The sequence below is a fragment of the Amphiura filiformis genome, chromosome 5 (assembly GCF_039555335.1).
Source record: "Amphiura filiformis chromosome 5, Afil_fr2py, whole genome shotgun sequence".
In the NCBI taxonomy this organism is placed as follows: Eukaryota; Metazoa; Echinodermata; class Ophiuroidea; order Amphilepidida; family Amphiuridae; genus Amphiura; species Amphiura filiformis.
Window position 1 is genome coordinate 41,941,363 of NC_092632.1, and position 15,682 is coordinate 41,957,044.

The following is a 15,682-nucleotide window of genomic DNA, read 5'->3' on the forward strand; positions in this document are numbered from 1 at the left end:
AATTTTCAACATTTTTAGTTGTTTTAATGTTACTTTTGACACTCCTGGCACAGGAAAGCAACCTGGTCTAAGTGAAATTTAGTCCCATCGAGAAAGGACATTTTCCTTTATACCATTGGCGTAAGTTATTTTGTATTATTTTTTAACTTTGCATTTAAATCTTTAGAATTTGCTAGCTAATCTAGGAAGGAAATAAGAGTAAAGAAGCATTCAAGATGGAGCTTAATTCCACTTAGACCAGGTCTAACTTTAGACCCAGTCTAACTCTTTTGTGCATATGGACCTATGTGTGCAGATGGGCATTAACAAACATTACTCTGGTGGTTTGATGTTATTCACCAGAAACTTTTAAAGCACAGATTCTTACAATATTACTCAATACTGTCTATTATAATTTAGCCATATGAATTATACCACACACACACACTCATACTGTCTTGTAAATGTGGACCTTCTATTTTGACCAGAAAATACCCAACCAACTGTTGAGTGAGCCTAGGGGCACTCAACTCAAATGACCATACGGGAGCTTCCACTGAAAGACCCGTTTTTTGGACCACAAAAGGCCCCTGAATTTTACAAAAATAGAGCTCTGAAAGACCCTTGATTTGGAGCATTTCAGCTCCACAAGACCCCTAAATTGCTAATTTCCCCTTCCCCCTAGTTACACCACTGGCAATATCCCTCTTTATGACCCCAATAAATTATTTATACAGCTGTATATTGATAAAAAATTGCATATTCTATATTCTTTATTAATAAAAGACATTTTATGTACAAACACATTGTATAAATGATAAAAGTATAAATCATATTTGCTACCAACAGTGGCGTGCGCAAAGGGGGGGGGGGGGGGGCAGGGGGCATGTGCCCCCACTTTTGTTGGTCATTTGGGGGAAATTCGGGGAAAAACGCTAAAACTGCACCTTACACACCTAAATCAGACTCCATTCGGGGAAAATGAACAACCTGCCCCCCCCCCCCCCCTTTCAATGTGGCTACCAAGGAATAAAAAACACTTTCCTGAGTTAAACATGCATCTTACATGCACCTGTTTTAAAGGGACATTCAAAGACTTAGCTAGGAATTTTAAAATCAAATTTGAGAGATTGTCATTATACAGATATGCCGATGCAGCCTTTCCCCTATTTTAACACAAAATGCAGAGAAAAGCACCAAATACAGATGTGTTTTACATAAAAATTGCAACTTTCTAGGTTTTTACCAAAATAAAAGTTGTGGCAAATATTTAGATGTTCAAAATCACTGAATGTCCCATTACAACAACGAACTGTACAGTGCAATCTAGTGCCTGAGTTAAACATTCATGCACCTATACTTTATATAATAAACACTTGATAAACTTTTGTTGGTTCGTGGTGGAGACCACAAGCCCCCCCAAGCGCCCCACCCCCCCACTGACAAGAATTGGGGGAAAAGCACACAATTGCAATTGACGGAAATGTACTTAGTCGGGAGGGAAATTTATGCTGACCCTCACTTCAGTCAGTCAGTCAAGAGAAATGACCAATTTCCCCATTGGAGCAAAGGCTAAAGAAAAACCTTCAATTTCATGGTGCTTCATCCTCTGGTAATAACAGTAAAATACTAACCTTATTATAGATTGTCACAAACAGAATATGAATTCTACAGAAGTATCATGTTGTTAGAGAGTTTTTAACCTTCTCTATCTTGTGATAGAGGATAGGCAGTTTCATTATTTTGAGTAGTGGATATACCAGCATAATAATGATATAAAATTTGATTGATTGAGCCCATATTTATTGGTCGAGCCATGAGTTTAAAAATATTGGACGAGACATATACCAGCACAATAATATTAATTCTATTACCCCCACGACCCATTATTCAAAATCGCACACTGTGATTTGTTGAAACGCGTCACGTGACAGACCATTAATTAGCGATAAAGTGTCAAGGGTAACGAACTTTATGTTCTTATATCATCACAGCGCAGCACACCTGCTTATGTAGGGGAGAATGGAATGCCAGGGGCGTGTTATTGTATGTGCATACCTGCTTATAGGGGAGAATGGAATGTTAGGTTGTGTTATTGGAATGTGCATACGCTTTGGCTACGTGTAGGCGCTACACCTTGAGGTAAACAACTTGAAATATTTGGGCAAAAAATGTGATATTTTCTCTTTAAATCGCACTATTTTGTGGTAATAGAATAGAAATAAAGGGTGCAGCATTATCCTTTACACGCAAATAATGTGTCCTCGGCAGTAAAATCGTTTAAATATTGGGTTCGGCTGCGCCTCGCCCATTATTTACGTTTTTACTGCCTCGGACACATTATTTTCGTGTAAAGGATCATGCATTACCCTTTATTTCTTAAATATTGGACCTGCCTATCATTACCAAATGGAACTTGTTCACAAGTTTAGTTACATGTACTGTGACTGCATTCGCATATTACACTCTGCAATGCGATACATATGTGTGCCTCAACGACACAGCCTACCTGCCACTATCCTCTATCATGTCACAGACAGTATCCAGGAACTGATGAAATTTGTCCAAATTTTCCCTGATATTTTCAGATGCATATGATTCTGCCACCTAAAATACACGCCTTAAAAATGCCATCATGATTGAAAATTGCTCATTAATCATAACTTGTCTTCATCTGTTTCGTTATCATCTACACGTGTGTACTTCACATCTTGTGTGACTTTGCTTGATTCAATATCATCTATTGTCTCTGGGATTGGTTTATTCTTAGTCTCCGGTAAAGACATCACCATGACACCTGCTATTAAACAGGTGATTCCATATGTACCATAACTAACACCATCTCCCTGCAAGGATTGAACATGTAAAATCATGGGACAAATTAGTTATGTTGCTGTGCAAACCATATACAGTGGGTTGAGCTTGAAAGCCTCTACATGTACTTAAAAGAAATCTTATAGGAACATTTTGGGAGAGGAAGAGAATTATCACCCAAGGCAAGCCCAAGGCTCGAACCATCGCTGATCATAGTTTCCAGGCGAACAGCGCAACGCCTTAACCACATGGCCATCTCACCCTACTTGATACGTAAGGTCAGCAAAGAAAACACTTTTGATCAGCCAGGGTTCGAGCCTTGGGCTTGCCTTAGGTGATAATTCTCTTCCTCTCCCAAAATGTTCCTATAAGATTGGAAATCCTACAATTGTGCTCAGTTACTCAGGTGTGTGAGAGGCCACCGACCAAAAAAGAGGAGAATTACCAAAAAAACGCTGAAAAACAGCATAAAATCAGGGTAAAAATGCCAAATATGGGCTGAAAATAAAAGAAATGCGTAAATTTTGCCCAACCAAAAACGAGGAAATCAGCTGAAAAGAGGAACTCTCACACCCCTGGTTACTTTACAGAATAAAATTTCTTCTCACCATACACTCCTTAGCACATGCAGATGTAGGTAGTGTATGTGCGACGTCTCATAGTGTACAGGAAGAGTCAAACCCTGTACACGTTAAGTGTCAGAGCTATTCGAACAAAGAAGAGGGACCATCCCTAATTCTGATATCTGCAATCAATCCTAGGTTCCAGGATCGTGCACTTTAAGCCTGTGCGACAATACTCAAAATTGAGATACAGCACATATGTAGGAAGAAGAAGAAGGATGGGCTACATATTTTCACATGATGAATAACATGTATGTTAATAGCCAGGGTAAAGACTACCCATGTCTGTAGTTTAACAGATTAGTAGATGTGATAACGAACCACAGAGGGCATGATATAGACTACATTATGTGACCTGATCCAGTCCACTCAGGCTTAAGTCATATTTTTCGAAATTGAGTTATTATCAGGTTTATATGAAATAAAAAATTCCCTTTTACCCATGTCTGTAGTTTAACAGATTAGTAGATGTGATAACCATGCAACCACAGAGGGCATGATATAGACTACATTATGTGACCTGATCGAAATTGAGTTATTATCAGGTTTATATGATATAAAAAATTCCCTTTCTATCAGTCCAAACCCCATGTTTATAACTGATTTGGATGCAAAGTTACAACATTTTTACAAGTTCATATTCTAACTGTGACTAACTCTAACTCTAACCTATTTCTGGATATATCTTAGATTGTATTTGCCAACATTAACCTGAGTGGACTCAATCGGGTCAGATATACAGTGATGGCTCCACATTTGTTTTAGAGTGGGTCAGATTGGGAAAATTGAATCTTGAGGGTTTGAAAATTGGCCTAACATTTGGCAATTTTTGCTACAAATAGTGGAATTAACTGGGGAAGGCAAATGAAATTGCATCAATTTTGTTTCCAAGTCTAACATATATATAGGAATGTATGTAAAACCATATTATCAGATGTGAATCTAAGACTAAGTAAGTTGACATCCAATTAATCTGCATGTCAATTAACCTTTTATAGAAAATACAAGTATTTCTTACCAGAGTGATGAGTAGTGGTGCAATGATGCCACCAACTCGAGCCACCATTGAACATGCACCTATTCCTGTGCTCCTGAAATCAACAAATCAATCAAACAATACAGTCAGAGATAAAAATACTAGTTTGTGTCTGACGTAATCTGTCAATCAAACATGATTTGTTTACAAGTTGTTGTTAGGATTGAGTTTCTGAAAGCAGCAGTATAATAGCATACCTTGTGGTTAATTTTTTTATTGCACCTTAAAACATTTAAACTATCTTAAAAGTTAGGTTTTAGTAATAGGAAACTCTCTTTCCTGAAGGCACCATGTCAACAATGCCTAGAAAAGCTGCTGTTTGCTTTGTAAAAGTACCATACTTTTACACCATTTTCTGTGATTCCTTTTCTCTGAGGAAGGTAACAGATGAATCACCCTTCCTTTTACCGCTATAAACCAATCAAGGGTCACAGGGAGTTTGATTGACAGTGACATCAGATGCAAACTAGTCTTTTAAGGGTAGACTAGGTACTGTTGGTCAAAGCAGCCAAAAAAAACCAATTTTCATTATCTAAATCACTTTGATGTTTTGCAAAAGTTCATTCTACAATTCTATCATATACTTTGAAAACTTGCTTGATTTATTGTTGTGAATGAGTTATACATTTTACAAAAGTGTTGTTGTTTCAGCCCTCTTTACAACATAACTCAAAAACCACAGGACCTACAAAAGTTTTTGATATTTGAATTCTTCTACACATTCGCTATAAAATGATCAATGCAATTTTTGCCAAAGCTCACTATTATTCACAAGATGCTGTGAACTACCAATTTGCAACAGTTTAAAATAGTTGCTAACCTTATTCAGTCTTGGATTCTACCAATATTCACCATTTGCATAAAATAGTTAACTAGGGTACCATAATAATCATGAGAGCAGATAAACTATAGTGATGATAAATTGAAGACATTCAATTCATCCTTGTATAACATACACTTTCATGTTTCTACAAAAGAACCAACATGTTGACCACATCTATATACATACATAATGTATGCTACATTTGAAAAATAAATTTTCATCATGCAATTATTACAACAGCAAAGGCAGCTGCCACGTCCAACTTTCCAATCCCAGTCCATGCAATCGCTATCTTACTGATTTCAATATGACATCTTACCTTAAAACAGTAGGCATGAGTTCACCAGTGTATGTATACAATACACAAAAGGCAGCAGCTATCCCCATCTTACCGGTAAGTGCCAGTGCAATCTGGACATGACTTTCCCCATCGTGACCTTTCAAAACACATAATAGGAAAATAATGATAATGAAGTAGAAGAAACATCTCTATTGATTGCCACCTTTCAGGTAATGTCCAATACATGTTTGTATCATACAAGACAACCTAGCTTTAGTTATTATCAAAGACAGAATTAAAAAGACTAGTTTGTGTCTGACGTCATCTGTCTATCAAACTCAGAAATGGGTAATTGTTTATGACTCTGTTGTGATGATAAATTTATGAATGCAACACTGTCAGAGCGTGCCCTAATTGTGGTTATTTTTTCACATTCAAACATGCAACTCATCTCAAAAGTTAGGTCTGAATAATAAAAAACTTTCTTTCCTGAAGACACCATGTCAACAATGCCTATAGGACAGTTGCTTTCTGCCTTATGCAAAAGTACCGTAAATGTTCGCCATTTTCTGTGATTCCTTTTTTCCGATGAAGACACCAGTTGAATCAACCTTCCATTTACGTGCTACTAACCAATCAAGGGTCGTAGGGAGTTTGATTGACAGTGACGTCAGATGCAAACTAGTCTTTTTAATTCCGTCTAGGATTATAACACATCTGCTGAGAATGGGTTAATTTCCTAGCTTCTGCGGCAGTTAATTGGGATTGAATTAAGAACATCCTTTGAGCCAAAGGCTGGCAGTAAAATTATTCACATAATTTGTTGGGGTGGCATTCTTTTCCTCAATCTTTATCTTCAGATAGGTTTCTTTCCTTTTTTCAATATGGGTCAGCATGCTCATATAGGCTTTTTAGCCTGGCTTGTGCACTAAAATGTTGATTTACGTATAATATAAGATATAAGTGGTGATGGAAGCACTAAAATTTAGAGGGAGACAAGCATATAATTACTTAGCGATATTACTAGGACATTTGCGCACGCAAGAAAAAATTCAATTTCAGATCATTCTAGTCCAAAATAAAGGTAAATTTTGCTATATATAGGGCCATTGCATGTGAATCGCGCACAATTTTGCAAATTTACCCTATTTTGGCCCAAACCATGGTGTTTTTCTGCCTAAAAAGGAAGATGTACAGAGCAATTTTAGGGTCCCTGGGACTTGGGCCCAGGCTCATCTGGCCCAATGGTAAATCCGGCCCCGGACAAAGCTACCTATTCTGAATGTATGTACCTTGTATGATACATTTTTCTTGGATTATTGTAATCTTACCTGTATTACCAGGTACCAGGATAAATCCAAAGCATGTTACTGCACCAAGAAGATAACAAGCTACGGAAGTTTTCTTCCGACCAAACCTGAAATATGCAAATAAGAATCGGTTAACCATTTTATTAAGTTATTCTTGAATCACAGTTGGTCTTTCCTTAACTTTCTCTATAAGTCAAATGAGTTAATTTACAAAATTGGGATGAGATGGGGAATAAAAACCCATACCCCTGTATTCCAAAGCCAATGTCTTGCCATTACACCAGCAAGGGAGACACTGTCATTTAGGTTGTGATTTAAATCCATTATGAACATCACAGAATAAATCACAAACACAAAAATCCGCATTACCTGTACTGTGTAATTCTCATTAATATTACCTGTGTAGTCCCAACACGTGCGCACCTGTTTAACATAACTCCAGCACTATCTTAAGACTTGATAAGAATGGGAGAAGTGATATAAAATTGGATCAATTGAGCCTATATTTACTAAGCTACGAGGTTTAAAATATAAGTATTGGACGAAATGTAGTATTTTAAATATTTTAAATCTCTTATCGAGACCAATAAATATTTGGGCGTAAATCATCCAATTTTATCATTATTATTGTTTGGATCCAATATTTTTTCAAACACTTGGATTTATCAAAACATAAATGTCTAAAATTGGACACCAACATGATTCACCCAGGTTAAATGAGAATACTGCATTACTTCTGACAGGGCATACAAATTTAAACTTACTTTTCACAAATATAAGTTGCAATTAAAAGTCCTGGAATTTCTATAAGACCAGATGCAGCGACATCAATGTACTTATTCCCACCAAGGCTGCTGGACTGATATGTCAGACCGTAGTATGTCATACATGTTACAGGCCTGAAATACAACAGGAATAAGTATTATATGTTGTCATAGCATTACAAATATTCCATGAAAAGATAAAACAAAACTTGTGGTACCAATTGCACTCAACTTTTGAAGTTATGATGCAATATCAATACAGAAAATTGCCGAAAAACAGCTTGTGCCCCCACAATCTGACCCGGTGCCCCCAATCATGGTCGGTGCCCCCCCCCACCAATGTGATGACCCATGCTACGCCACTGACAAATTGCTTTATCATTTAACAAGTTGAACCACAATTTTGCATCCCGCATTGAAAGTCAATTTAAGTCATACCTAAATAAGCATTATTATGGAGTGCTAATTGTGATGTGATATGGCTTTAATGCAAGATCTGGCCCACGCTATCTTGTTTTCTGGCCCAGATGCAGAGCTATAGTTTGTTTGGCTTTTAATTGGCAAAAATAAAAGAGACTCATAGCAATAATATCGTGCAATTGTGCTCAGCACTTATGCTAGTTGTACCGTATTCATTCTAATAAGCACCCATGCCACAATAAGCGCCCACCCAGGGTATTGTCAATTTGTTAAAGGGTACCATTAATGTTGAAGTGACAGATATTTTTGGTCTTTAGCAATGAACACATCTATATTAGAAAAGTTGACATTGCACATACATTAATACCTTTTTCTTTAAATACCTACCAGACATACATAAGTATCAGTAATCGTCTTCTCAGTTCATGTGCCTTAAATGCATCCATTAGGTTCTTTGTGGTTTCCCCCTTGTTACTTGTTGGTTTTTCCTCCGCCATGGACACCATAGACCTTGGAATTGAAATTCCATTTTTATGTGCTATATCTATTAATACATCCTCAGCTTCTGTGACGCGACCTTTTGAAGCTAACCATCGTGGAGATTCTGGCAAAAACCTTTTAGGATAAGACATCAAAGATATAAACACATAGTTATTACATGTGCATTTTCTAACTATGATATAGTGCATTTAGCTTCCACGAGGCATTGACGTCAGTACATTGATGCAGTTACTTTGCACTTATACAGATATGATTCTTTGAGGAATCAAAATGGACTATAATCCCTTTTTTGGAAGACAATAACTCATAATCTGTGCATGAAATTTCCAAACTGACATAGCAAAAAGAGCTAGCCTAATTATGTTCTACACATTTTGATATCGTCATTGGGCAGTAAAAATCTTGTACGTACTTGTGGCCCTTGAACATGTTCAAAACAAAACTGCCAAGCTAGGTTACATAGACAGTGGCCAGTGACGCATAAGAGGTTTTTCCTACCCAACAACAATATATATTATTTGTGTCTATTGTCCCATGAATATATTTAGCATATGCATGTAGTAACCATGTGAATGATGCAGATTCAAAAGTTGCATTGATATTAACATGATGAATGAGGGGCTGTGTAATAAATACCGTACATGTATCCTTGGGGGTTGAATTTCAGAAAGTTATGCCACAAATTGCTAGCTGGTAGCCCGCTTCATAAGAAAGAAAATGGCAGTGTTGATATACAAAGCCCCATTCATATATCAATATATTTGTATCAATCAACACTGCCATTTTCTTTCTATTGCCAATATTTTTCATATGAATAAACACATGGCACTTTTAATGACTTGTCGTTTACTTTTAAGCCATTCCTAAAAATAATTGTTTTACTCCTTTACGGGGGATGACTGGAAAGTGGCAGTGCTTTTAACAACTTTCTACCAAATTAATTTGCAATCCAGAGCATATAGTTTCATCCATGCTTCACAGAAAAAATGTCTAAAATTGATGTTGATTCAGATTATTGAAAATAAGTTTTATTTGGAAAAAAGATATTGCTAAACATATTCATTACTATTCTTGTCTATATACTTTGTTGTGGTGTAAAGTTCACACTTACCAAAACAAAATGAGGGCAAATATCATCGGCACATTACTGAAAATCATTAAGTGCCTCCAATCTCTTATGAAATATGCAGTTAAGGCAAGAATCTGTATAAAACAAATGATCAGTGATATAGCTTGATAATGATGAGCAATGATGATATATGATGAGTGACAAAATGAATGAAATGAGGTCAAATTAAAGCACTATTGTAGCATTTGATGAGAGGACCCACAATACTGCCTTGGGGCATTCCACATGTAGTAGCAAACATCAGTCTGTTTTCTTCAAATACAGATAATGCCTAGATCGCTAAAGGACCAATCATGTGGATACGCTAGCTGGAGGAATAGCGGCTATATGCAAATTAGGAGATAGATGTTTATGTTTGTGACATAATTTTTTGCCAAAATTATTTAAAAAGTGACAAAAATTTGCACTTTTCATCTTCCCAGTTCTTGTCGCAATTTTGCCTTTTTTATTTTTCACAGACGACTTGACCTTTTGAGGTCAATTAGAAGACTTTCTTAGTCTACTGTGTGTATATCGCTATTCATCATATGTCTTGTTTGTACATCCCAGCTGCGAGAAGCTCCGCCAATAATCATGATAATAATACAACCGGTGAGCTACTACAAGCATTGTAGGCGCTGGAATGAAATTTTCTTTGTTTTACCTAATTTGTTTGGCTCCAAATTAAAAGAAGACAATATGATTTAAATAGGAATCTATTCTTTATGCAAATCTATGCAAATCACACATTATTGCTCAGATGATACTGGACTTTGCCATTTGGTGCTGTTTATCATTATAGTCTACGGGGGCTCACTGGGCTGTGTACTTACTGCAATACTGAAAGCAAAGAAATTAGATGACAAATTGGAGAGGATTGCTCGAACAGATTTATGTGTCATTTCCAGAATAAGCACAGCTGCGGCAACATTAGCAGTGAGGAAGCCAGTTATAAATCTGTATAAATGTAGAGACAATAAAGCAAAACATGATATACATTTTGTGCTGGAAATTAGCATTATGTTGTTTTGATCAATATTGTTCCTAGGGGCGTATGCAGGGGGGCAGTACTTGTTTTGTGACTAATGCTGAGCATAGCAAAGCCCCTGATGGGTGGAGTTCAGGGGCCTGCCTTAGGGCCCCTGGTGGGGTCCAAGGGCAATGGCCCGATGGGGTCCAGGATTTGAGCTGTTTTAAATGCAATAGAAGCGTCTCATGACCCTACATATGTATTTTTACATAGACCTTTTTTTACATAGACCCGCATGCCACTTTCTTCCCCTGCTGGATACGCCATCCCCCCCCCCTTTTGTGTTCTTTTCAGCCACTTTTTGACAATTCAGGCTGACTGTCCACCACGTTTCAAGCCGGATTGGTGCTAATGAACACTGGTAGCTGTAGAAAAGCAGACAGAGGTAGCTAGATTATGCTGACAACATATTGCTCTGAAGAGTCAGACGTGTAAATGGCAGAAACAACCAAAGCCAATCATGTAAATGTATAAATGCTCTGATTGCTCACCAATTGAAAAGACAATGGTCATCATTCTTCACACATTTCAATGCTTGTAATTAATCTGTAATCTTATCAAATCTTCATACCTTGACACAAGAAACTGCCTAAATGATGTTGTGAAAGCACTAATGATTTGAACAGCTACAATTAGAGCACTACCAATCACTAATGTTTTCTTTCTGCCATACATGTCACATATTGTTCCGATCACAATATTCCCTATTAAGAACCCAGAGAACACAACAGACTGGGCATATCCTGCATACTTTTCCTTTTCACATACGAGGTCCCACTAAAATCAAATGAGAGAAAAATAATAGACACAGATTAACACAACATATGAATATACCCTACAATATAATTACATTACCATTCATGCAATCATGCTCTGCACTATCAAAAGGATCTAAACTGTAGGCTATAAGCGTGTGTTTATACAAAAGCTCAATTGCACATGCACCTTTGACACCCTTTGATCTTCTTTTTGAACCTACCTCTGTAATAATGGATGTAAATTGATCTCCATACACAAACTGTTCACAAGGTGGATCCAAGGCACAAGGATCTTCTGCTTCTGGCCTATCTTTACATTTATACCCTGGTGAAATGCCTATGAACGTTAGTGATAAGACATACTGAGCTCCACATAAACTTGAGAAACATATAATCATGTAGTGCAACTTCTGTATCTTCCCAAATGTTCCTACGTTTTCAAGAATTTTATCAAAATCCATTGTCACTGAAAAGAACAAAATGAAAATAGTATTTTAAGTAGGCCTGCATCTTCTTTTTGAACCTACCTCTGTGATAATGGACGTAAATTGATCTCCATACACAAACTGTTCACAAGGTGGATCCAAGGCACAAGGATCTTCTGCATCTGGCCTATCTTTACATTTATACCCTGGTGAAATGCCTATGAATGTTAGTGATAAGACATACTGAGCTGCGAATAAATGTGCTAAACATATAATCATGTAGTGCAACTTCTGTATCCTTCCAAACGTTCCTACGTTTTCAAGAATTTTATCAAAATCCATCGTCACTGAAAAGAAAATATATGGAAATAGTATTATTAAGTACATTTTCATGATGCTATTATTTTAGCGTGGTTCATTAATTAGAGCCAGGGATTATGCAAAAACTATCCCTTCTCCCCGGACAAATGTACAGAAACATTCTAATATATCCAAAATGTACTACTCTCTATGCTTGCATGATATATATTGAGTACCAGTTAAAGTTTGCAAATTGGGTTCTCAAAAATGTGCAAAGGGGGGTGGTGAGGCTTTTTGGCAGGTCAAAGGGGGGGGGGGGGGCAAGGTATGCCGAGAGGGTGAGTAAGCAGTTTTTGGCAGGCCATTTTGAAAATTTCCTTTAGCAAAGACTAAGTTTGCATTAGTATATGAAGAGCTTTGTTTCAAAACCACTTACATCCACTTGCCCAATTTTGAGAACACATCAAAAAATCATCAAAATAATCACTGATCTTTAGGTGTTTTTCAACAAAAGCAGTTTTTGGTGGGATACTCATCCTACCCAAGCATCCCGCCAAAAACTGCTTTTGTTGCAAACCCCCATATATCAGTGACGTTTTTGATGATTTGTTGATGTGTTCTCAAAAATGGGCAAGTGGATGTAAGGGGTTTTGAAACAAAGCTCTTCATATCTAGTAAAATACTCACTTTAGAAACCTGTGTCACTGATGTATGTCATCTGTGATTGCTCAACTTATTCTATGCATCAGCTTTTGTCCAAAGAAATATTTAAAAAGATGATTTTTGAGTGATTTTTATGAGCATCGAAAAGTCCACTCCACGACTATATGTACGTGAATATGGTGATGAATGTATGCTAAATCGCGGCGGCACATACACATAGCTCCTTGGAACTCACTGTCAGAGCCGTGAGTTCCTATTATTGGAACTACGTCAGTAGTGGAGTGCGCATTTCATTGGGCGCAGATACAAATTTAAATTGCTAGTGCTAGCTCAATGCGCTGGTGTACACATACACACACTTAAACTTAAAGACACCGAATAGATGTAAAAACTGCTGCCTCAAATCAATGCATTGACGTCACTACCTCATGATTAGGCCGGGTGGAAAATTAATGCTTCACTCAGTACAGTTCCAATAATTGGAACTCACACCTCCGTGTGTGAGTTCCAACAGGTAGAATGTACATGCTAATATTCGTTTATTCAGGGTATTCGCCATATTCACTGATTTTTGCAAATTACAAATTTTGCCAACAGTACCTGTGACTTCCCAAACGGTCAGTACTCTGGCATGGAATGAAACTTAAGTATCACAAGATTCATATGCATCCATCGATTCCGTATGATTTCCAGTTAAAATGGTAACAGAATATAAAAAAATTCCACACATTTGAAATCCTCTAGCGTCGCTTCAAACATTCCACCATTTTAATGTTGCAAATCCGCGATGCATTCCCGCATGTATTTTGACACATGACCCAGCCTAGCCTGAGTCCCTTGGCCCCGATCTCAAAACAATAAACATGGCACAACCCGATGACCGTGCGTAAGCAGTTGAAGGACTGGTGGATGAAACCTAGACTCAGCCCCAGCTTAGGGCGCTACATGTGTAATACAGATCACCATTCGAATTACGGTAGTAGTGCTGTTGAAGAGACTGCCATGTGCGCCAGCAGAATTGATGTAATCTGTCATTCTGCCTTGAATCAAAATACAAAAACTCCATCCACTGACATCGAATGACTTGATGCATTAAAATTAATATTTATTGTAAAAAGCAAATAAATAGTATCTCAACTAGTGCCGTACTATTACGCTGACTTTCGTATTCGGCGAGGAGGGCGATTTCGACCTCCTGGTTTGTTTACAAACAGAGAGGTAGACAAAAACCGTTCAGCGTGTCCAAACACTCAAGTATCAGAAGGATGGTCCACAATAGCGTGATTCACGTAACCTGAATAGGGATTAAAAGCTGTCACGTAGAACCATGTGCTTCTATTGTCCAATTTGCCATCAAGATTTCATATGGAAACAGTTCAGACCCAGTACAAGATCATGTCAGAAATTAATATTTTGTTCTGGGTCTGATTATTCGGACTAGTATCTCAACTAACCTTGGTTATGCTGATATTTAAAAAAGAAATTAATTTTGATGGTTAATTTTGAGTGGATTTTAGAGAAAGTTGTTGCAGTACGCAGGTACCATCCAGCGCCATCTTCATTTATGTCTTAGAAAACGTTTGATAAAAATTTCAATAATGTTCATTACCCTTTAAATATACAACCTGAAAATGGTACATTCTTAAGTTAGAATATTTTAAAACAATAAAACCTATAAGTGGATCGAGTTTGAGGAAATTTATCCACATCTAAATTTTTTTCTTTAGATTTTTCTAAGAATTCATCAACCGGCCGTGTGACTGAGTGTGCATGTGTTGCACGTGGATTTTAATAATAAACAACTCGGGCCAGTTTAAGTTCGAGCAGCTCCGTAAGTGGGTCGACAACTGGTCTACGGCGACATAGTCATGGTATGGACTTTTCGCTGCTCTTAAAAATCACTCAAATATCATCTTTTGTAATTATTTCTTTGGACAAAAGCTGATACGTAGAATAAGTTCAGGAATCACAGATAACATACAATTAGGTATGCCAGGTGAATTCAAATTTGCCATCAAACTGCATCATTTTATATATCAAATTAAAGCCCTTGAGTAAAGAAAGCCAACACTGAAAACCTTTTTGTCATAGCACTTTCCGTAGCAAAGTTACATCTTGTCAAAGATTGACTATTCATCAAAAAGATTCTGCTGGCAAAATTCCCAAAAAAAGCATTATGGGGGTGTTTCTAGATCTTAGTCTCATGACGATAGCACCTTTTTTTAATGGAACTGCTATCAAAATCTCTCTGAAATTCCATATGTGAGTCTCTCATCACCAAAAAAAAAATCATATATTTGGGTCAAGTGAAGTATAGACAACATATTTAGGAAGGTTTCCTTCTTAAAAAGCTTCTTTTAAATTTCAATGTAAATTTGTATTGCCGGTTTAGGCCATTTTGACTGACTAGCAAATGTGTTAACTGCGGTTTCCCTGTCATACCTAATACAATGATATACATCAGTGCCACAGGTTTCTAAAGTGAGTATTTTACTAGATATATTAATGCAAACTTGCCAACATATTTACGTACTGGGCACCATTTTGGAACCTGCTACAACTTGAGAACAAGTCCTCAAACGTTCGAAATTTGTAGTTACTACAACTGCACTCAGTAAGCTTAAATTTAAAAACAGGTAAGCTTAAGTTCAAAACAAGGCAATACTAATACTAGCTAAGTTAAACGAACTTACAAAATGCGCCGATGGTGCTACGCCATTACCCAGGTCATTTACCACAAATGAAAAAATCAAACACGTCAGCAACAAGGACGAAATAATTATAAGTTATAAATAAACACAATAAAACAATAAAACTAAAACCTGTTTTTACTTTACAGACAACCCGT

At 37.0% G+C, this 15,682-nt stretch overlaps 1 protein-coding gene across 3 annotated transcripts; it reads right to left on the bottom strand.

Moving 5' to 3' along the window:
- Positions 1 to 1,416: 1,416 nt before the first annotated feature.
- Positions 1,417 to 15,653, bottom strand: LOC140153144 (solute carrier family 22 member 15-like). 3 transcript variants are annotated; one of them, XM_072175792.1, is made up of 11 exons: positions 15,528 to 15,653; positions 11,668 to 11,912; positions 11,260 to 11,465; positions 10,492 to 10,615; positions 9,662 to 9,753; positions 8,437 to 8,664; positions 7,630 to 7,764; positions 6,887 to 6,972; positions 5,595 to 5,712; positions 4,435 to 4,507; positions 1,417 to 2,825 (listed from the first exon to the last, which is right to left on the bottom strand). In XM_072175792.1, exons 2-11 carry the CDS (start codon positions 11,905 to 11,907, stop codon positions 2,637 to 2,639), a joined length of 1,491 nt encoding a protein of 496 aa, XP_072031893.1. In that variant the 5' UTR covers positions 11,908 to 11,912; positions 15,528 to 15,653; the 3' UTR covers positions 1,417 to 2,636. The 3 variants fall into 3 exon arrangements, with proteins under 3 accessions (XP_072031893.1, XP_072031892.1, XP_072031891.1); XM_072175791.1 differs by lacking the exon at positions 11,668 to 11,912 and adding an exon at positions 11,974 to 12,218; XM_072175790.1 differs by lacking the exon at positions 15,528 to 15,653 and adding an exon at positions 12,116 to 12,218.
- Between the last annotated feature and the right edge of the window lie 29 nt (positions 15,654 to 15,682).